Genomic DNA, 24,395 nt, shown 5'->3' with positions numbered 1-24,395 from the left:
GTAAATGACCTGTAGCAACTCTGGAGGTATATTCCCACCTAAGTAATTCTACGATTCTGTGATCAAATGTCAAAGTTGGACCTGCACTGAGCAGGGAGTTGGACCTGTTTGACATAATACTTTGACTTGAACTATCAACATGAGAGATACAGGAACATTAATATGGATTATTACCTTTTATAGCTTATCTATTATTTAATAAAATATGCTTGGAAGTGGAAGAACTCTGGTATTTTAAAATTTAGAGAATACATAGCTAAAAACTGAAGAAATGTGTGGTTGAAAAAATCAGTCTTATTTTTAACCCAGCTTCACTATCTTCAGCTGAAGAGCTCCAACTCATATCAATCAAGAATGTGACTTAATGTTTTTGTAATGCACATGCTTGCCTATCAATCTGAGTTTTGGTTATCTACTGTATCAGTGATTTTGATTGCAGCTTATTTCTGACTAAATTAAAACAATATCCTGCTATCCAAAATGTCCGTGAAAGTTTTTTAAACTCTGCCTGTTGAAAATGGGGCAAGACCATTGCCTATTAGAAATCTTTCAGTGAACATTGGGGGGGGATTGATCAGTAGGATAAGCAAGCTGTCACTTGCCTATGTGGCTGTTGCAGGGAGTTGTTTACTCCTTCAGGTTGCTAAGAGTTACTCTTCACTGGTTTTGTCCAGGACAAAAGCAAACAGTTGCTGTAAGTTTTCCTTTTACTGCTTCTGCAATCTCATACTTCTTAAAGTAAGTGAAGACTAACAGGAAGATTTTTCTTCATTGTTAGAATGATAATAAAGGTAATAAAAACGAGAAAGTTGTCAAAGTTTCCAAGAATTGTTCATATATCTGCATGTTTGATTACACAGATGTTCTCATCAGTGATGTCAAATGGCAGTGCTTTATCAGAAGCTTGTATGTTTAGATTATGTAGACTTGCCCACTTCTAATTTTATGTAAACAGTTAACAAAATAGAACATTGAAGATAGCGATGACCACATTGATAGTTTGATTTTTTTTTCCCCAAAACAGTTACGTGAATTGTCTCAACAAAATACTGTGTGTGTCAGAATTATTTTGTCAACAGTTAGTAACCGGCAAAAGTCCTGAAACATGAGGGGCTTCTGTAACCATTTCAAAATTTCTAATTATAATAACAACACATTCTTTGATCTGTATTTGTCATAAAATGAAATACATCCCATTTGTTACTCATACTTTCGGTGATAGTTCCCTTGTTGGGTCTCATATTGCAGGGTTCTACAAAGTAAGGAACTCTTAGTCTCCTCTGTGAAATAACCATATGATATTTTCAATTCCTTCTCAAAAAGCAGTTTTCTGTATCTCAAAGTGCATTCATTAATGCTTGACCTAGTATTTCATTTTGCACAACCAAATTGTTTGTTTTACCTTAATGAACTACATTTTGTTTGCTTCTGACTTTGATCGCAGCAAGTCTTTTGCAACTTCATTGCTGTTTGAACACTATGTCACATACAGTTGAAAGCTGAATTCTGGTTTGGGTAGGTGGGGTGGTTTTTTTTTTGGTTGGTTGGGTTTTTTTGTTTGGGACTTTTTTTCACAATCCTCTTTGGTATTTTTGTGATTTGGTATTTTTAATCTAGTTTGAAATATGCTGAGAGCTTTCCTAGTTACTGCCAGCCAGTCTTGGTTTTTTTTTTCAAAACATTAAGCCAGCCTGTGGAACTTTCTAGAAGCACACTATTATCCTTTGAACAGTATGGAACAATGTATTGGGTGCTTTTCGGGGTCAGAATGCCAAATAGTGGGTTGGATCGCTCAATCAGCTTTATCAATAGCAAGACTTTCCAAATGGCTGCCTTTACATAACAATGTATTTTTTCAATGATAGGATGAAGTTTAAAAATTTGTCAGTGCTACCATACTTAAAAATTTGCCTTTTTGTGTGTGCCTCAGCATCTCTGCTTTTTCTCCTCAAAAGGATTGCAGTGAATTTCTTTCTCTAACTCTAACTGGAGTCTTTCCTTACTTCTCTTGGCTAAGATTGCTATTGCTTCTTTTGCCACCCTGTTCCTTCCCCCACTCTCAATTGAGGGGGAAAGGGTAAAAAGGATGGAACCCCAAGCATTCCTTCATACCATTCCCAGGCTGAATGTTTCTTGTCTAGACTTCTAGTACTTCACATCTGCACCAGACAAAGCACTTCTCTGGCTTCAGGCTGTTTTTCGTTATTGCAGCTTTCTGAAGACAATACTGATAAAATATTATCCATCTTATTACAAGAAAACTTAAATGATCAGTATTTTTACTAAACTTATGAACTTTTAGTCATTTTTTTCTGTAAGTGTGCTAAAATAGATGTCAAAAATATGAATTGGCTTCTTGAATTAAGAAGTATCATTAATACCTGCAGTACATATTCTACAGGAAGTTCTTCTAGAAGATCCCTTTATAGAGGTGGAATACAGTGCAGTGATGAAATATAACATATAGTTACATCTATAAAGACAGATTTTACAAATCTTTTAAAAATGAATTGGAAATATACCTGATCATAACAAACATTCCTTATTTAAATAACCATATCTCGGAGGGTTACTGCTGAATTTTGAGTGGTTTCAGTAGGCTCGGTGGTGTTAACGGGGCATTCTGGCAATGTATGACTTAATCATGTAATTGTCATATTTCTAGGACTTGGTCACAAATCTGCTGACATTATTTTTAGTGCATGCAAAAGTGTTCTAACCTTAGGGGTTTTTAACTGTTCTTAGAATAAGTCTTGTTAACCTTCTACTGAATTGATTTTTTCAGCCATTAGGTTTACTTGGTCATCAACAGTTATATGAGTTTGATTTGCTTATATTTAAAACAATTTTCTTTCCTGTCTGGTGAGCACTAAACAGAGAATTAACCATCTTTGCCAGTAAACACTGGACAATTAAAATACTATTCTGGAGGAAATGAGCACACTAGAAATGTTACCTGAAATGTTCAATGTTTCAAAAATGTAACGATATGTATTATGTTGTCGTGTATTATAATTTATTTCAGTGGATGAAAAAAATAGCTTTGAATTATCAGTTACGTAGGCACTTCATAAAAACTCTTAAAAATGTTTAGTGGCTATTGAGCCTTAAATGAAAGTTCAATCTAAAACATCTGTATATTCCACTTTAGTTAGTATTTAAAAGATAACAAATGCTTACTTGTATGTAAATCACACGTTTGCATAGTGCTTGGGTGTTTTCCTTGATCTATTTAATTTGCTTCTTACCTTCATAGTTTAAATTCAAGACAGGAGTTGTCTCTCTCTGTCCTTTCTCCCCTCTGTCAGTAGAGTAGCTAATTCAGTGGTTCTAATGATGTCTGAAATGGTGAGATTAACTGCAATAAAATGTATTCAAAAGAGCAGCAGGACTATATAGGTATTTTTTTATAAATTTCTTTGTTTATTTTTTAAACAAGTAGCTCAATTTTAAGCATTTTAGATAACAAGCCTCCAAGTAAGCTTTACCACATGGTAATGGTATAGTTTTATATAAAAAGGTATGAATATATAAACAGGAACACTTTTTATATCTTTATTAACTACCAGCTGCTAAAAATTCAAGGACCTTCAGCTTTGTTCTACTAGGGTGGATTGTTAGATACAATCCATACATAAATTTAGTCTAAAATTATGATTTTTATTAATTTTTTTTAATGCTGTTTTGAAAAAGTAGAGCAAGGGTTAGGTAGTCTTTTTGAAGTTGAAGACACCGTTTACCTGATATGTGTGGGATGTTACTTGCTGATGGTAAAGCTTACTAATTAAGTAAATTACTTGACTCATCCTAGTATGTATTTTAAAACAGGTGAGGCTAATGATAAGGATGTTCAGGTGGTGGAACTTCCCATTGTTGACAGCTTACACCCACGGCCACCTTATTTGCCTTTGGCTATCCCGGAAGACCTGGCTGACAGGCTCATTTGTGTACATGGTGATCCTGCAGTGTGGTGGGTCTCGCAGTTTGTGAAATACTTGATTCGTCCACAGCCTTGGTTAGAAAAAGAAATAGAGGAAGCCACAAGAAAACTTGGTTTCAAGCATCCAGTGATCGGGTGGGTATTTAGTTTTATTTTTAACTGTCTGTACTTTAATATGTGTTTATAGTGATTTCTGTTCAGGACAAATTGTTTTATGATGGTTATCCAAGAGCCTCAAGCATTTTGTGGGGAGAGAGGGTGCTTTCTGCATAATACAAGTTGATTACAAGTACTTCTTCAGTATGCTTGCCTGCCTGTAGTTGGACAGATACATAAAAGGCAGCTCAATAGGAGGCTTTTTTATATGTCCTTCCATATCTAGAAATGTAATACAGAATTTCATTCATGTAATTGCCTTACAGCTTTTATTCCAGACACTTTTCTGTCTGTGTCTTCTTTTCAAGTGCCTATAGCCTTTACATTTGAGGAAAAAAGGCTAAGCCTACCTTTTACATGCCACAATCCACAACTAATTTTGTTGTTGGCTGCACCTGAACATGGTATGTGCCTTTCCCTTTCCTGCTGATGTTTTCACTATTGTTGTTTCTTAGCAGTAACTGTGAAATGGAAAGGTCTGTACGGGGAGATATGGGGACAAGGAATGCACCTATGGGCAATAAAGAGCAGCTTATGGAAGAAATGTTTTACTGTCATGTAACATGAAAAACTTTGCTGCTGCTGTACTAGAGTCTGCAAATATTTCTTCATTTGCAAGAATTTTCCTTTAATCCTTAATCTTTCTTTCTGTAGGAGTACACGATAGTTCTGTCCAAATGTTAGTTGGGTTTTGACCATTGAGTCAGTCGGCCACTTCACCACTGGTGGATCTGAAGACTTATTAGGTTTCAAGCAGATGGGGAAGAAGCGTTTTTAACTACCTTCATTCAAACCGTGCATTGTAGCTCGTGTCCCAATATATCGATGATGCAAATATTCATATTTTCCTTTTGAACTGTATTGATCAAGCTGTAACTGCACCAGATAACCTTCTACACAGAACGAATGCTTTGTATGCTATAATTAAATCTCCCTCATTCTCTTCTTTCAGTTACCTTTTGCCTTCCTTGCAAGATTATTGTATTGCTTTCAAGAACAGACTGACAGCTAACTTCATGCTATGTGTGTCTTGATGGGCATCAATGAGTTCTAATCTTTCCATGTTTTATGTAGGGATTCAATTTAATATGCATTCTAAAAGCACAGGCATGAAATTTAAAGTTAAAATTTCAGTTGCTAAAGTATGTGTTTTATTTATAAATTGAATTCCTAGTTTCTTTTTCCAGTGTTCATGTTCGAAGGACAGACAAAGTAGGAACAGAGGCAGCATTTCATCCCATTGAAGAGTACATGGTACATGTTGAAGAGCGGTTTGAACTTCTTGCTCGCAGAATGCATGTTGATAAAAAAAGAGTGTATTTGGCTACAGATGATCCTTCATTGTTGCAAGAGGCAAAATCCAAGTAAGATGAATTATGTTTATATTACAGTTCATTCCTTCTGGTTAGCTTTACAATTTCTGACTATTGTGTGCACAAATCTTAGTATCATATATTTTTTCTTATCATTTATACAGTTCAGATTACATTTCAGCTTTCAGTGATTTTGCTTTTTCTCACAGATATTTTTTTTTTTGGATTATTCTTTTTCCCCAAGTATGTCCTCCAGAACAAACAAACCAATGCTGTAAAAAGGAAATAAAAATATAAATAATGAATACACCAAATTTTTATAGAACATTCATATTAAAAAGAAATATTGTAAAAACTAGTTAACGTATTAAGAAGTTTCATCTGTCCAAGCAACGCCTTTCTGTGTATAGCTGGCAGAAGAATTTTTGTAAGTTGGTTGAAGAGCTTCTGATGTCTCTTTCAGACAGACTTCTATATTGACAACTTAGAAGACTTTCACCCTACACGTTGAATAATTTTAAAGTTTGTCCTTAAATACAGGTGGGATTCTTGATCTATAACTTTTTTTGCTTTTTGTCCTCTGCCAGTTTTCCAGAATATAGGTGTAATAACCTACTTTAGCTATAGGATATCCTAGCTTGTCATAGAAGATACAACTGTGTCCAAACCTGGAAATGTGCAGTATGCATCCATTTATTCTTAACGTGGCCTGTATTTTCCTGTAAAAAATCATTGTTAAGTTACCTGTTTTGCAAAGTGTCTCTGAGATGGCAAAACCTGTTTAGTAAAGGAAAGCAGATGCATATGGAAGAATAATGTTCCATATTTAACTGTATGTTCCTTGGGTTATGGTGTTTGTGGCATGTAAGCAATTTCCCAAATGCTTGTTGCCATGACTAGGGAAACTTTTATAAATATTTCAGATGCATTGAATTTACACATATTCGTTACCAAGTACAAGTTAGCATGTTTTCCTTTTGAGTACTAATTATTTATCTGCTGAATAGCACCTATTTCTGTTTCCAAGGTTTCATCTCCCTTGAGCAGAAGAATATGTATTTTTTCATTTTAGCAGGGAAATTAAGACTTTTTAAGGGCATGGTTACTCAAAAATGGCAAAATTTTGAACTATTTTATTTTTGGTACACACGCTTGGAAAAATATATAACAACTTACTGGATTACAAATTTTCTTTGGCGTGTACGAGGTAAGCAGAAAATGTTTTGTAGTAGAGGAATTTTCTACAGCATTGCAAACCTCTGTGTTTCAATTGTGCTATTTCTGTTTTTCTTTCATATCTATAAGGGGCTGCTGTTTAAAATTATGGAGTTTTGAAAAAACTAAATGAACATATACAACTCCAGATAAAGGCAATCTAAATCCTTCCTTTTTCGTATATGTAGAGACAATAACAGTAGCAGAAACAATTATGATAATATAACACTTAGAGTGCAAATCTGAACAATGAAAAGACAGGTAATACAAAATTGAGGTTATAAAATTTAATTCATCACATTGTCCTAAATAACTTTAATTGCTGTTTGTAATATAACAGAATTCAGTAATCCTTGACAATCTTAGTTATGCATTTTTTCTTTATTTGTGTTCAACTTTCAATCCTTAGCACTGTATACTCTAGCTTTGGGAATAATAATGAGATGCACTACCTATGTTTACATATCGTCCCAAGTTTTCAATAGCAACAAAAACTAATAGTAGAATTATGACTTGCTCAGTAAAACAATTATGACTTTTGTTAAGTATTGCAGTTTTTGTGGCAGTTCAAAGTCCATTCCAAATCACAGTTCTATTGAAATATGCTAAGATACAGTTCATTAGTACAGCATTTTGTACATTTTCTTAATAAAAGCCATAGAATCTGTAATTATTGAACTTCTTTATGTGTTGCTGATAAGTTTTCAGGTCATACTTTATACTGAAACATAATTCCCTAAGCTGCTTGTACCCTACTGTTGCTTGCAATTGAGTAGAAGGCAGGACGGAATTTGATGTTTCAGCATTTTAGAGCATCTGAAGGCAGATAAAGGTCAGGTTTTGGGAATAAAGAACCTTTTCTTCCTCTTCCTTCGAATAAAACTACTGATCAGTGTACACTTCTGACAAGAAAGTTCTAGTCACATTAAACTATGAAGCATTGAAAGAAATAGCTGTCACATTGTACCGCAGTAGCTTAATGGTGCATTCATTACTGGGTGCCATAATATTACTAAGTACCTGATCTCTCTTTACATGAGAGTGATGGGCTGTGAAACATCATTGACATTTAAATAACGAAAATTTAGCCAACATTTACATGAACAGGCATGTTGTTTCTATTAAAAGAAGTGTTTCAAACTATTCATAGTCATGAAAACAGAAATGTTTTGACTTAAGTTTCAGAAACTTCCTTTGCAGTCAGATGCATAACAACTTGCAAGTGCAGTAGTAAAGACAGTGGAGTCAGTACTATCAGTCTGTAGAGTGTTTTTGTTTGTTTTGTTTTCCGAAAGAAAGAAGTGATATATTTTCAGAATTAGAATGATACAGAACAAGATGATTAGGGATGAGCATGGTTGATAGTTCAACAGCTGTAATGATTATGGGATTAAAGCACTTCAACTTCTGGTAAACAGAGGTCATGGTATTTGTCTTAAGTAAATGATATGTTAGGGATGGTGTAAATTGCTTGTTCTTTGGATGATATAGTAGTTTTCAAATACAAACTTTTTAATTCCTAGTATATATACATTTCTAGCCTATAATATTATTGACAACATCTCTTTAAGGTACAGTATTCAAAATGTGCATTGTCAGCTGCATTACAAATTCTTGCGGAATGATATTTAATACCTTTCTGTTTTATATATGAATCTATTTAGGTTTCTTTCTCATGTGTGAGCACTAAAATTAAATAAACTACATTCTTCTATTCAGGATGTTTACCTGTAATGTCATCTGTATTTTTGCTTTTTCATTGTTTTGCAGTGATTTGCCTCCCTCATGAGTTGTTTTTATTTTTCTTTTCAGCACTTAAGAAAGTTCTTTATTTTCCCCACCCTATTTCACTGTTTATTTACTTCCACAGTAGCAAGTTAATGTCTTTTCTCCCTGTGTACTCTCTGTAGTTTAGCTGTTGCAACTATCCCACCTCCCCAGTCAAAGTATACTTAATATATAGAATTCAGCAGTGCTTCAAAGGTCTTGAGTCTGAACAGCTCATACATTTTCCAGCTCTTTCTAGAGCAAGACCTGAACAAACACATTACTTCTTACTCCATCTGTTACTCCAGATGCTTGTACCCCTCTTTCAGAGGAAACACAACTTGCATTGCCTGTTCTGGCCACTTCCCTAGTCCTGGTGAATTGAGAACAGGAGCCTGGGAATCACCTTGGTTTGCACCTGCTTCATGACATAGTGATAAGCTATAGTTAAACAACTAGTTGATCAGCTTCTGAAACCTATTGGAACTTGAAATAGTCTCATAGCTGTGCTTGGTTTGTATACTTACCTGAGACTGGTAGGTGCAGGAAGGAAAGATTTTAAACTATCTCTTCCCCACCTTCTTCTGATTTCTTCTTTTACCCTTTTCCAGGGGGGTGGGGGTAGGGGGTGTGGAAAATTCTTCCTGGCCTGTATATAGTTTTTAATAATCTATTAGATAACTTTAGAAGAATTAGATGTTATTTTTAGATATACTAAATATATGTATGCTGATACAAAGAAAACAGTATTATACCAGTTTCCATTCTTTGGCTTTATCTTCACAGTCTGGTCCTTTCCTGTTACAGAGAATGTGTGGGTAATTCCTTTGGAAAGCTAGGAGGGGTCCTACAAAATACTGTATTTAGATTATTCTGTCAGTAAGGATATGACATTTTATTATTTATAATTCATTTGCCATGTATTCAGGAACCCTAGTACTAGGATCGTGTCTGAGTTCTCCTTAAAAAGAAAAAAAATTCCCCAAAAGTTTACAATGTATTACATTAGTCATAATGTAAATACAGATGGAAGAGGGAACAGAAATAAGCAAGAGCTAACTATATAGAGCTTTAGAAGTTTAATGTCCTTTATTCTTTGTAGTCATTGTGGTAAGAATAGCTTTAAATAGAATCTAAAGCACTATAGTGAGTGGGAAGGAAAACTAAACCTCACCTCATTCAGGAAGTCAGTGGGCCACGTATGGCTAAGCATGAGAGGAGTATAGGCTTGCCCTTTTACTGTATTTTTCTTTATGCTCTGCTTTCAGCCTGTGTTGCAGACAGGATGGCAGGCTAGAAGATTCTTTGGTCACACTGAGTATGGCTGCTATTATACTTGCATTTTGGGGTGTTTAAAAGAAACCTCTTTTCTTATGAATATAGTATTGTGTGCGTAGGGCAACATAAAAGCGCTTGTTTGAGAACTTAAACATGTGAGTAGATAAATGCTAAGCTTGGATCACTGGTTTGAAGAAATGGGTTCTGAAACTGTTGGTTAGGTGTATTTGGATCTATTTTGCAAACTGGTGTTGGAAAACAGATTGACAAGCATCTCAAGGGAGGAAGGAGAAGATACTAAATAGGAAGATGTGTAAATAATTCTGGGGTTTTTTTTTGTTTGGTTGGTTTGGGTTTTTTTTCTTAGAATAATCTTTTCCTAGTAAGAAATCAGATTCTTCGAGGAAGGTTCTCTTGTCTCTACTCAGCATATGGATTCTGATTTTTGAAGTCTGAAGGAAGTGATTAATTTTATTAGTGTTTGTGATGCCAAAAACTTGCGAAGGGGTGTGCAAATATCTGTATTATGTTCACTGTCCCTAGAAATTACAACTTCTGTAGTTGTTCTTCATGTTGCTCCCCACAGAGTTGTGTAACTGAAACAAGACTGATGCCTACCTATACTCCTCAACTAGTTTTCACAGTAGAGTATAACATATTTCTGTTTGGTCTGTACTTTTTTTTTCCCCCCCTCCAAAAAAATGCTAATATAGTTCACACAATGGAAACGGAAATAGAATACATCACAAATATTGTGTTGTAATCTGTTGTATTTTGAGAGCTGGTTAAATATTGACAAAAAAATGTTAGACATGAAGATAAAGAAAATAATGGCTGTGATAATCCTGAAAAAACTATTTCTTAATCCATATGCTTCTATAATTTCTCAGAAGAGGTCTTATCAGTTATTCCAAATAAATAGTATTTCCACCTTCTTCGTTCTTTTTTTTTGTTTTGTTTTTAATGTAACATGAACTGCTCCTGACATTCATGATCACATGCACCTTTTAAAGTTGTCATGCTATCTCTGGGAAATTTACCCTATATATATTATTTTTTGTTAGAGTAGGTGTTTCTGTTGGGAACATAAAACCACTATGAAGATAAATTAAAATTCTTCCTCAAGTGTGGAAGTTTTGCGTACGGCTTTCTGATTCGTTCTTGAGACAAATTTCCTGATTAGGTAGTCACAGCTAGTGAGTGTTAGATGGAAAAGCCTGCTATGTTTGCCCATTTTACTTTTGAAAACAGTTTTCCCATAGTTTTAACACTAAAATGGAATAAATCAGGCATATTCTTAAAACAGATTTTATTAATCATGTCTACCATGTGTCCAGAGTGCATGGATGTGCTGCGTTGCTGTATGCAAGTGCATGCTAACTTCAATAACTTCCCAAGAACCTTGTGAGTGTCAACCTTATTTTGAGCAATGTTCAGCACAGGACTGTCAGGCTTTGAAGCAACTAGTTGTGAGTCTAATTTGCTGTTGCTCCAGCATTATGGCCTGCTCTATATTCTGATTTTCTTTATTAAACAGTATAAGAATGATTAACTCTTACAAATACAATATTAGCTGCATTACTATCTTATGTAATATATTGCTTTATAAATGCTATGAAGTTGTAAATTTGAAAAATAGATTTAATTTAAATTATTTTTTAGTTAGCCCTGTAGTAGAAATTTTGTAGCTGGCAGGTTAGTCGCATGAGTTGCTTTTGGTAGGAGGCTGACTGAAAATTTAATTACTTTGCAGTACTTTACACAGTTTATTTCAGATTTCAATTCCCCAGTAAAGGGCTACAAATGTTTTGAGAAAGACTATTGTTTTTCAACACTTTTTAAAAGGTGGTGGTTTTTTTCAAAGTCATTGTTGCATGTTAAAAACTTTTTATTTTATGTTTAAAATAATATAAACCAAGGTTTTATATTTCAAATAAAAACATTTTGACTTAAAATGTTATTGTTTTGTTTATGATATGTCAAAAAGGTGTATTGACATTAAATTTTACACTTCTTTTACTTCCTTTTGACCACTAAATTGCAAAGTTTGTTCACCATCCAGCCTGAATAACTGTGAATTACTTTGTTCTTGTTGTTAGTTTAGATGCGTTTATTTGATATGTCCCTTTTACAGGTGACCAATTTTCTTGCACAGTGTCATAATCAGTATTAATAGTATGGTAATAAACAAAATGTAGTCTAGTAAAGATGCAATCCCATATTCTATTTAGCAGTAAAGCAAAGTGATCTAAGTATATTTGATCTAAAATCAGTAGCATTAGCAAAATGTGGCATATACTTCTGATATTTTTCCACTTCTTTTACAGTGTAGGATCTTGGACAGGCTTACAGCATCTTCTAATTTTATTTTCTTTTTTTCTGGATAAAGAGGAGGCATGCTTGGAGGCAGCAGTAACATTCTAGAGTGTTCAGCAAAATCATAATTATTTCCCTATAAAACAGAGACTCACTTATACGAAATTAATAACCTTACATTGCAGCAAAGATGATGCTTCTTAAAAAAATATTTAAAAAATAGGATAAGACTTTGCTGTTAACAGTGTATTGTGTTCTCACAGGTATCCAAATTATGAATTTATCAGTGATAACTCCATATCTTGGTCAGCGGGACTTCATAACCGATACACTGAAAACTCCCTAAGAGGTGTTATTCTGGATATTCACTTTTTGTCTCAGGCAGACTTCCTCGTCTGTACATTTTCATCCCAGGTAAACCGCAGTAAAATACAATGTAGAGTATATGTACCAGTTCTAAATCTTGGTTTTGTTCATGCTTCTGTTGTCTTATTCTCAGTGCTTTCTCATGAAAATTTCAGGGAAGAATTAAAGGCTTGGTATGCTATGTGGACATTTAGAGGACTGTAAGCACTGGCTGATTACTTCAATTGAAGTTATTAGTTTAAATAAGACATTTGAAATAAGGAAGAAATAATATTAAACATGTTTAGGAGTTCCTTGTTTTGCATAAAGTTAATGTATAACTTGTAGTCATCCCTTTCTATGCAGCTCAGTTAAGCAAAAATAATTTTAAACATGTTTAACACTTCTTAATTTTGCATGAAGTTAATATATAACTTGTGTCCATACATTTCTACACATCACTACACTTTACTACAGTTCATATGTATCTGCTCTTGCCTTAGTTGACTGTGGGAGTGGAAAAGAATGAAGAAAACATTTAATTTCTCTTCAGTCTATTACATTTCTAGCAACCCAGCAGCAGTGCAATAAGTGTGAATTCTGACCACTGACCCACAGAGACTGCTTGTTGCAGATAATTATATACCGCAAGCTTCCTTTCATGAGTGGTCTGAAGCAAGATGGAATCCATTAGAGAAATGGATGATAAAATTGTTATCGTTGGCATTTTCTTCTTTATTATGTCATATTGTATATCGATTTCATGTTATGAAAAGCTGTTTTAAGATTAAAAAATATTAGAAAGCAGTGTTTTGTGACTGACATGCTGATCCACCTAGTTCAGGTGTGGCAAAATATGGTTGCAATCAAACAGTGTGAATGTTTTTACCTACTCTTGTGTCATATATGCTGTGTGGTGATGCTTCTGGTTAGGAAAGCATTCAACTATAGATGGCCATAGATTATGATCACACGTGATTGTACTGTTACATAGAAGTGGTAACAAAACCAACTTTAACTTTCAAGTTAAAATTTACTTCAAAAAAAGTTTTCCACAGCCTCAAATGCAAATTGTCTTCTGCACTGTAATGACACTTAGATAGGTAACAAGCATAGTATTAATGCTAATATATGATCAATACAGTGATATATTGACCTTGACAGCCAGAATTCTTAATATTATTACCATGGCAAGAAGACAGCAAAACCAGGAAAAGTATAGAGAAGCCTCTTATCCCTCAGTCATGCTTATGGATACTTTTTTTTCCCACTGTCCACCAAATCCTGTGAAGAAAATGACATTTTATAGCATATTTAGAAGGTTGTTAATCTAGGCTACTTCAGACCAAGACATGAATCCAAAGTAAAAATCCTCGGTAAGAAAAGCTTGTCAGGAGGCATCCACTTTTATAATAATGTTTGATTCAACTGAAGTATGTCCATTGAAGGCGTATCACAGTGAAAGAGGTGATCATCGCCCAAGACTTAGGGCTGTGTGTCTTGCATGCCACACGTGCATTGGTGTAGAGACAGTTCATATTTTGAAGGAAGGGTTACATGGTCTTGGATAAAAACTTAAGAAATCTAGAACATTTTCTGCTATTATTATATTCAGATTGCTGTGTTAAAAGTGGTAGGTGTTTGCTTTAAATAAAACACTGGGTATAAACATAGAAGAAACATGTTTAAATATAGGTACAAATGGCTTGGATAGAATATATTGTAATTGAATTGTACATGTTGGAGTAATTTCAAAAGAAAAATATATGTTAAAATACATTGACATAGTAAAAGTGATACAGGTTGATGGAGACCTGGAGGTTGTCTGGTACAACCCCCTCTGAGGGTATCTTTGAGGTACATGATACCTTTTGAGTTCCAGTTTCATTCTGCATCTCCCTGCATTTGACAATAGGCATGTTTGCTAGATGACATTTGGTTTTCCAAAGTTGCAGAAAATTCTACTAAAGTCTAGGAAATCCTGCATTAGACTGTTACTCTCAATACCTGGGACTAGGAATTTTGTCCATCTGCTTAATTTATTCTGGACAATTTCTTGTGCTTTAATAATTCAAACTCCTCAAAAATCATCACCAGTTTTGCTGGTTGTGCAACAACGTGGATGTCTATGGTATTTTCATATATTGGGCTTTTCTAAGGTCCATTGCAAGTTTTCCCACTGCTCAGAAAGATTTGTCTTTGGGTTTAAAATTTGATCCTCTAATCCCTAACTTTGCAACTACTCTACGTGTCCTTTCATCAATGAAATAAGCAGTTTGGTAGTTACTTTGTCATTGAAGGTAAGCAAAATCAGGCTGTTAATGACCACCTTTTGTCCAACCTGTATGAAGAGAAAGTAAGGATAAGAATGTATTCTAATTTATTTCCAGTGTGATTTTGGACTTTCACGTTAATCAATTGTATTTCCTCCATTTTCTTTTTCTTGCCAAAAAGAGTCAAAACTTCATTACAGAGGTATTAAGAGAAAATTGTGGTATATGTGAATAGAATCAGGTGCTTCAGGAGGACCCCTATATTAATTCTTATTTATGCTACCAAATCTAAAGGAATACTGATACAAGCACAAGAACAGATGCTTCAATAAAATACTGTTGCTAAAGAAATTAGGCTGGTCAAGGGAGACAACCTACCCTTGGGCACTGTATTTCAGCAACATTGCATTAATTGAGGTGTATAGAAAAACCACATGGTAGTTACACAAATCATAACACAGTAGCAGAATTAAGATTGCATGTTAAAACAAAGTGCTTTTTTGTCTCTCCAGTATTCATTTAGGTGAAATTGTAGCTCACTCTGCCTGACATATTTTTCTTTATAAACTCATTTCCTTCCAGGACTTACTAGTCTTGGTATTTTGCATTGTACATGTAAATATACAGGCTGTGAAACAAGTGAATCTATGAATAAAAAATGGGAGGCTGGCTTTAACTATAATTCTTCATGTTGATTCTTTGCCTGCTGCCCTCAGCAGCTTACAGTTTAGTTACTCAGGTTTGGTGCTACAAAAGAAACAATTGCTGAGAGGAGATGATGTATGTTTTATATCAGCTATGTGGGACATCTAGACTCACTAAAAAGCATTTCTGCTGAAAAGATTTAAAATCTTTTACAGACTCTGTGTGTGTGTGTGTGTATCTTCCTCCTGGGGTACATGCACATGCAGAAAACAACATTGAAAACAGTCACAGAAACTATAAATCACCTCTTACCAATATATGGGTAATCAAATTTGTTTCTATGTTACTGGGTATAAAAGATACCATGAAATAATTAACTTCAGCCTGATCTTCTGAAAGCTACTTCTGAAAAGTTATTTCAAAGATCAGATGGAGAAGAAAGTGGAAATATGTCTAGTTTGACTGATCAAAGTTGTATTTGCTGTATCTTCACAGGGAGAAAAGTAAAATCAAGCATTGCTATATTTACGTAGACTGAAAATTATGAAAAAGCTCAAATACTTCAATACGAAGAGATCTTGTGAATTGTTAGTTTATCAATCTTACACAAAATCAGAGAAAGATATGGTAATGTAGATTAGAAGTCAGAAAGGTCACCATGGCCAGATCAGACACCTGACAGAGAAGAGCTTTCTAGCCAATTGTTGAAAAGAGCTTTGTTTAATATAGTGGCAGCCTTTTGTGTTTCTGGCAGCTCTGATAGTGATGTGGGGACCTGTTTTCAGTCTGAAGAAAATTCCCTTCATAACATGTGATACAATGACACTTCAAAATGCACTTTTCTCCTCACCAGCATCATTACTGTCTTGATGGAATTCAGTTTCATTTAGTTGTCTTCCAAGTTGCCAACAGTCATAGTTCTATCACTGTTCTAATATTAACAGCATTTTGGAGCCTTGGATTTCTGGAACTGCTTGATTGTAAGAATAGGAGCTTCTTTTACAAAAGTAAATGTAAAGCCTCGTTATTGCAGAATGAATTTTGAAAATGTAAGTTCTAAAGGCTCAAAGGGAACTAAAATACAGTTTTTATTAGTAGTAGAAAAGGGAAACAAATTTACTTCTACATTTGATTTGCTACACAGTTCATTTTTAAAAAGCAGGTTGGCTAGTGTTCATGTAGATGTTTTCAAGTTTTAATGAAAAGTAGACTGTTCTATTTATCTATTAATTTATTTACTAAATCTGATCACCAGAGTAGTAATTAAAATGCTGCAAAATTATATGCTTCTTTTTTGGTTTTTTTTTTGGGGGGTTGGGTCATTTTGGTTGGGTTGGTTTTTTTTGGTTTGTTTGTGGTTTTTGTTTTTTTTTTACCTGGACATTCCAAAACTTGATCCTCTTGTGAAATGTAATGGTTACACATTGGTTGCTGACTTCTGTGATACATTGCAGGCACACACAATATTTATGACTTCTGTTCTGTTTTTATTTCTAAGGTTTGTCGAGTTGCTTATGAAATTATGCAGACATTGCATCCAGATGCTTCAGCATATTTCCATTCTTTGGATGATATCTACTACTTTGGGGGACAGAATGCCCACAACCAGATTGCTATTTATGCTCATCATCCACGAACTGCTGATGAAATTCCTATGGAACCTGGAGATATAATTGGAGTAGCTGGAAACCACTGGGATGGTTATTCAAAAGGCATCAATAGGAAAGTAGGAAGAACAGGCCTGTACCCATCCTATAAAGTTCAGGAGAAAATTGAGACAGTCAAGTATCCTACATACCCAGAGGCTGACAAGTAGATTAAAATGAAGACGTTCAGCAGTAATTCTCAATTTTGATTGGTTCAAACCAGTCAACACACTAACTAATTGTTTATATGGGACTTGAATTTGCATTTTATCATGCAGTTAAAATCAAAGCCTTTAGAATGAAACTGGATAAGAAGCTGAGAACAAATGGATGGGCTATTATCTGAACTTACTCTTAAACATTTTTGGTTATATGCACTCTCGCACATGCACACACAAAACCATGTACAGCAGGATAACTGTTGTTTTATACCTTTTTGTTTTTTTTCTTTTCAGGATTTGTCCCAGTCATTAGTCTTATGTGAGCTTTGGGCTCTTTCCTCTGCCATTAACTAACAATAATGTTCAGATGTATAACACTGCCACATTGTGTAATATGAGTGACATGAACCTATTTGGTATGTACAAAATTTAAAACATGGTGCCTATATTTGAAAAATTTGTGATCTTTTTAGAAGAGCCATACAATGGGCAAGAATCAATCTTCAACTGGTGTTACCGTGGCCACTGAACTTGCTTCAAACAACAGATTCAGATTTCAGACTAGATTTCTTTACAAGTTTATTTTTAGCATTCCATTGTTTACTTTTCATCATTAATAAAATAAAGGATACATCCAACAACAAAATAGTCACTGTCTATTAGGAACTTTTGTAAAACAAAGCCATGAACAGATTCTTTAGTACTGATGATGTTTCTGGACATTGCCTTTGATTAAAAAAACAAAACAAAACAAAACCCCCCACAAAACCCACAAAGGAAAAAGTATCTGGAGTTTAATTGAATTTTTAAATGCTCATTATGTAGTACAACAACTGCTAATGGTGCAGAATTTGAGTTTTGTGGACAGTGGGTTTCAGCAGGATAACTTCAGGGGCTCAACTTCTTACATTTACTCTCTAGCGCTGTTCTTTCATCTTCTGTGTTTCTCTTAATACACTAAAAATAGTTTTTTATAGATGGCCATTTATCATTTTGGCACTGAATATAGTTGCTCTTAAGTAAAATACTTAAGGTTATCCCACTTTAGCTTGACAGGTCCTATGAGTACTTTGAAAAAAATCTACCTAAAAATTTACCCCAAAAATAGCCAAGAAAATACATACAAGGGTGATGTTTTGTGCATGACATAAAACTGTTAGTAATTCTTATTGTTTGAAATCTGTTGCTAGTCTGCTCTCCATTAAGAAAACAGATAATTTACAAAACAATTTTACAAACAGATTTGTAAATTTGGGGCTTGTGTGTGTATATATATATATTTAAAAAGTATGAGATATCAAGAGATTATTTCCAAATAGAAAGAATGTTAATAGCATTATACAGCTTCTAGTGCAATCTAATCTGGAATACTGGAAGTACAGAAAATGTTTATTATTCAGGCACTGAGAAAATGCCACATGAGTAAAGATTAAAAGAGCATGGCTGGTTGACATTACAAAGAAAAAGTGAAAAGGATATTTCATTATATTTATGAATAGATCAAGAACAGTGTTGACATAACAAATGGATGTGCTTGACAATGAATAACTTCTAGGCTGAAAAGTAAAAGGAAATCTCTGGCAGTGTGAAGTTCAGAAACAGTCTTCCAATTGAAATAGTGGTAAGATGGAACTTGATTGGTATGTAAAGGAATTACCAAAGTAGTTCTCTCTGACATTACTTGTAGGACTGATCCTATAGATCCCTTCCAGTTATGTGTACCTCAACTCAGAAACTATTTTGTGTCTTGAAAAAGAATAACAAAATCAAAGTTGAAAACTGCTGTGGAAAAAAAGGATAAATCGCCTGTTAGTACTATTAAATGGGCATATCAGTAAAAATGAGCATAGATACCAAATGGGATTTAAAGACAAATTGAAGGACAAAAGCAAATGAGTAAGAGTGGCCAAAAAATGCTAAAGATCATGAAGTTTTGTGACTAAAGATGGCTAGAGTGACCTGGTGTTTCTATATTTTGGCGCCACTAAGGACGCTGTTCATTGTTAGTTTCCTAAGTGATTCTTATAAATCTTTCAGTAACTTAGCCAAACTTGTGGTATTTCAGAGGCACAAATGTAGGCTAAATAATAACTTTATTTTTACTGAAATTTGAATTGTACATATAATGCTACCACTACTTTCCTTTTCAACTTGAAAAAAAAAAAATCCAAACCCACAAACATTTCTTCCTCAGTGATTAGATCAATGCATTTTATCTTTGGGAAAACTAATTTAATTATTTCTCCACAAATACTACATTATCTATTTGATATTTATAGATTCTGAAAATGTTTTATTTTTGAAACTCTCTACTTACAGCTTCAGAGCTCCTCATTTCCTGACCATTTCTTAGATGCAAAAATAGTAGTCATAAATGAATTAACATATGAAAATTCCTCTATAGTCAGGTAACTGAATCGAAAATATCACTAAAGAAGATAAATAACAGAACATCTAAGATGAGCCCAAAGGCAGGAGCAGATCTTCTGATGTAGTAACAAGAGAAATGAAACCACTGATGTTATAGACGACATACCTACATAATGTGGCAATTCCTCAACAGGCTATATCTGACAAAATACTTGCAAGTTGCATATGCATCCTTACATATTTTAAGTACCTAATGAATAATTAGCTCATCATCTTTAAGAAAATTATAATGAAAGGGTATGAAATTATAAAATTATTGTTAATAATTAAGAAATGTACTAATGTAGATGCTATGGCCATATTCCCCTGGGCCATATGATCCTCTGGTGGTTATAATGCAGTACTTCTCAGAGGAAGAAACCTAGCGATAGGCTGCTTACTAGATGCATCTGTTTCTAGAGATTTGTTTCCTTTAAGACTACCAGATAGTTACATCTTGGAATCTTGGGATCTTGGGGATATTAAAACTGAATTTGTTATATATTAAACAAAATGAATATTAGAGAGTTTATTCTCAGTTATGGTGGAGTCCAGGTAGTATGATAGCCCCAAATTTTTATTGTAGCTGGCAGAAAAGTGAAATAACAGGAAATAAAAATTTTGTAGAAAGCGGAATCTTTTGCAAGTTGTGAACTTGTTAAGATACTAGCCAGAATGCTTGCAAGCAAGCAAGTATACATCTTGTTTTTTCCATTTGCCTCGTAGCTCTGCAACAATCCAATTATGTAATTTTTGCCTCACACCAAACCACCAAATCTGACATCCATAAAACAAAGACAGCCCTCATAGTCTCTCAAATAAGCTGATGTTTAATTGTGTGTGTGTGTGTTGTGTTCATAAAAAAGAATTTGAACAGTACTTTTCCCTTCTTTGCTATTTTACATTATCATGTTCTCTCTAATAACTTGTTTGCCAGGCAAATGTAGTCTCTGAAAACTGAATATTCTACTTGCCTCTTACCAGTTGGGCTAAGAAATTTCTTCTGAGTAGTTCAGGTAACTAGTCTTCTGTGACATTGGTGCACCTGGAGACTGGGGTCATCAGCAACAGTTTGCTGCTACCACTGCAATTACACCAACCTGAGTTCTGTCCTTGATTTTCAGTACAGCCTATAGTCAGATGCATGGGATTCCCAAGCATCCTCTATCAACATCCTGTCCCTGTTAACTGCAGAGGATTATGGATTTGTTCATGAAGCATGATGTTTTATTTCAAAATTTTTAAATATTTACCTTCAGAGAAGTCTTTTGACTACCCCTTCTACCACTGAATTTTAAGCAAACTTGCAATTACCAGAAAGATTTCTCTCATTTACCGATTTTTCAGAAAAAAGAACTGATGATACCTTTCTTATGGAGAGATATTCACAGTGTGAAAGTTTCTTCCATAATGGGTTTTATGTTTCTTTGACATGCAATTATACAATAAGGGTCTTGTCTCCTGAGCTAGGAACATAGCAGAATATAAAATGGAAAATTTTCATTGCAAATTCTTTATAAGGGGAGGGACATTTTCCTTTACGCCAGTGGAGTAACACCTGCCATTTGGAACTTTTTCAAAACAGTGAATTGAACTTTTGTTTTTTCCAGGGCCTAAGTTTCTTTGCAATGTGCAAAGAAGTGTCAAGTGTCTGAAGAATCCAGGTAAAAATCATTTTCTTAGTTCAGGAGGTGGAAAGGAGAGAGTCTAATAAGAAGACATGATACTGTATTTTTAATTTAAGTTGCTGTATCAGTTTATAAAGCGACAAATAAACCTTTCAGTGCTGGGTTAAGGACCTCTGCCAGCAAAATCATTCTGCTCTTTGCCAGGAATACTTAAAATTTGCAACCGCCCTTTGGATTTTGCCTGGTATCAGTCACAGTCATGTATAAACATCACACTGGTTTTGCTCTGCTCATTGATTGTTGCTCTGTTACGGTTTCATTCATATTTAGGTGGCTTGGGAGCGGACTGTCAAATGGGACGAACTCTGGTTTATTTATCATGTTGAATTAAAATTGCATTTAAAACTCAGAAAAATTCCATTTCCCTAAGGCACCACTAGAATTCTAATTTTAGTCTACAGACTTTTGTCAAGGTCCCCCTGTATGTACCTGCAAGCTTATGGGGAGCAGGACCGAAGCAAAAAAAATTATTCATAAATATCAACTGCAGACAGGTTGGGTTAGACTTTATAGTATCCTGTTCATTTCTGAAAAGCATGAAATGAGGCACTGCATGATATAAATAAGGGGGCAGTATAGAATTTCTAAGGCTGCAAAAAAATTTGCTAGTCTGTTTGCCTGCATCACTGGTTGCATTCACTGTGTGCAAGATTGTTACAGAATCAAAGTACATAAGGTAGAGGTCTTCCAGCATTACTACAGGCATCTGAGGATCCCTTCCATTGATGTCTTTACCCATTTTGGTACCGTGTACATATACCTAATAATGCTGATGGTGTTTGCTATTTAGTGGAACCTTCCTTTATGTTGTATGCTTGTTTCCGTTGACTCATCTTGCTTGTCAGCAGAATCCTATTGCCACTGCAATTCAAGCCAAGTTTGGATTAATGCAAAGGCATGCCAATAGTTTGCACCAAAATGTCTTCACCGTTGTTCAAAATTAACTTCACATTCTTAGGCCAATTCCTAAGGAGATGCTGTTGAGCTATCTCCACTGGACTATACTGTACATGTTGTAAAACTGCTTACATGTACGTATAGTGGTTTTGATTTCAATTTTGCATGATTTTTCCACTTTATACAGACTCAAGACTTTGTTTTTATTTCAGTATATTTATGAAGGGTTTTCTTGAGCATGGTGAGACAAAGTCCCAGCTATCCTGCATTTTCTTCAATAAATATATTGGACCTCACCCCATTTCCTCTAATTGTCTTAAAGACATCCTCCAGTCACAACATTTTAGTAGAATCATCTAGATCAACATTTCCTGAAGACTGTGACATTTTTATGCTCTTCCATTAGACCCACTGCCTACTTGCATCTAAACCTGATCTACCATGGTTGTATGAACCTTCTTCAAACTTTTCTGCTTGGTGTGTTTTGATTTCTTTGCCTAGTGGTCATTACTTGACCAGGAATCCAAGGGACAGCAAGTGTCCATGTTTGATTTTTCATAATAACGTGGAATTGTATTTCTTGCAGGTTATTTTTATTTTTTCCAAAATGCATTTTCATATTTTCCCTAACTGCTATAGTCAAGGATTCAAAGAGAAAACACCATAATCAGATGTACCTAATAAGTGTTTAGTAGTCTTACAAGGCATAGAAGTTCCTTATCTAATAAGATTTCAGTTCATGTTATGGCAAGTTTCTTGACCAGATGAAAGATGTATTCTCATAGCATTCTCTATTAAGTTTTGGCTAGCACTTATACACTAATGCCTGCAGCTTAATATGCAACTAGTAGGGACACAATATGAATGCAGTCTTTTTACAGGACCATAAGAGACAGGTCATTTTCTTCTCTTCAGTCTTAGAATCGTTTAATTTAGGTTAGTTCAAGTGTTCCTGCTCTCTTTCTTTAGCAAGGTTTTTTTTTTGTGTAATACAGCTGTACAATTCTCAATTACTCCACTACAAGTAGAGCCACAAGACTATTACATCTCAGCTGTGAGAATCCACTGGATATGGTGATTGCTGTCCAATTTGGCTGTCTACAAAAGATCTGTCTTTTAAAGAAGCCAAGTGTTTGCTGATATCTTTCCAAACAGTAACAAACTGGAAGAATGGAAGGATACCAAAAACCTGGACATCCTGCTTCCTTCTTTGTGAATGAGAAGGAATTGGGCATCCGTTATGTCCAACCAAGATTCTGGAAAGCAGTCGACTAGTTGGTGTGAGTAGTTTGCTTCACTGCTTCAGTTTATTATTACTGGAGAATGAACTGCGATGAGTTTATAGTTTTAAATCTGTAGTCACTTTGTAACATCTATAAAATTAAATTTGTTTTCACTTGAGAATAAAATTGTTATACATGAATAAGTTCAGATTTGTGGCATTAAACTGACAGTATTTCTTCTTGCTTCAGGTGGAGGTCATTGTGCACTAATGTTTAACATGATTTTTGCTTATGACTTAACTCCAATTATTCAGCAAAGATGGACAAATCTTGTTAGGCTGGCTTGACCTTTTTTTTTCTTTAACCTGTGTGTCTCTAGAAATTATACAGAGGCTAGCAGTAATGAACTGTCACGTAATAGATTTAGCATTGATGGATCTGTTTGTTTATTTTTTTTCTTTATATACAAAAAATGTTTTCTAAATGTTAAAAAAATGATAGGGTGTATCTGCCTATTCAGACTCTACTTCTCTAGGGCTTCTGATGTGTTATGACTACTCTTTATTACACTGATTCATTTTAGCTCATGTTCTCATTTTTCTGAGTGCGTTGCTCATTCCTTTCATCCGATGTTTAGATTATAAGATTTATGATCCAAGAGCCTCTTTTTTTGTGTTTCCACCACTCCTGTCACAGTGGGATTCTCTTCATTCAGTAGGATCCCTAGCTGGTACAGTAATATGAATAATAACTGTAGTCATAGAATGGGTTAAACATTTCATCTATAATGCTAAATTCAATATGATTTTGTAGTGTTTGCTTTTATTTTTGTTGTATTAATACTTTGTTTGGTTACATAGATTGCTTATTTGCCATCATGTGTGTATGAAGAGAAATTTTTTTAAATGCCCCAAAGCCAAATATCAGAAGTCAGATTCAGAAAGTATTCTTAGGTACTTCCTACATGCTGATGACCTTTCTTATTGGTAGTATATTTATATGTTTGGTTCTGAAACAACACAAGTGATCTAAGAAATTACATCGTGTACTTTGTTTCCTCTCATTCCTTCTCTTGGGACTTAGTAACTGACCATGTGTATGCTAAATCTATGTAAATGTGAAT

General features: G+C 34.5%; 1 protein-coding gene across 4 annotated transcripts in view; it reads left to right on the top strand.

Moving 5' to 3' along the window:
- FUT8 (fucosyltransferase 8) overlaps nt 1-18,334 on the top strand; it is a 130,184-nt gene extending 111,850 nt beyond the window's left edge. For all 4 annotated transcript variants that reach the window (XM_075105351.1, XM_075105349.1, XM_075105352.1 and 1 more), the window contains 4 exons: nt 3,829-4,075; nt 5,284-5,460; nt 12,249-12,399; nt 16,747-18,334. In XM_075105351.1, the coding sequence (XP_074961452.1) occupies nt 3,829-4,075; nt 5,284-5,460; nt 12,249-12,399; nt 16,747-17,064 (893 nt within the window). In that variant the 3' untranslated portion in view covers nt 17,065-18,334. The remainder of the gene's footprint in view (nt 1-3,828; nt 4,076-5,283; nt 5,461-12,248; nt 12,400-16,746) is intronic.
- Nucleotides 18,335-24,395: the final 6,061 nt, after the last annotated feature.

The sequence above is a fragment of the Phalacrocorax aristotelis genome, chromosome 10 (genome assembly GCF_949628215.1).
Source record: "Phalacrocorax aristotelis chromosome 10, bGulAri2.1, whole genome shotgun sequence".
Classification (NCBI taxonomy): Eukaryota; Metazoa; Chordata; class Aves; order Suliformes; family Phalacrocoracidae; genus Phalacrocorax; species Phalacrocorax aristotelis.
The sequence above is the reverse complement of the archived record's forward strand: the minus strand, read 5'-3'. Positions and strand labels throughout refer to the sequence as shown.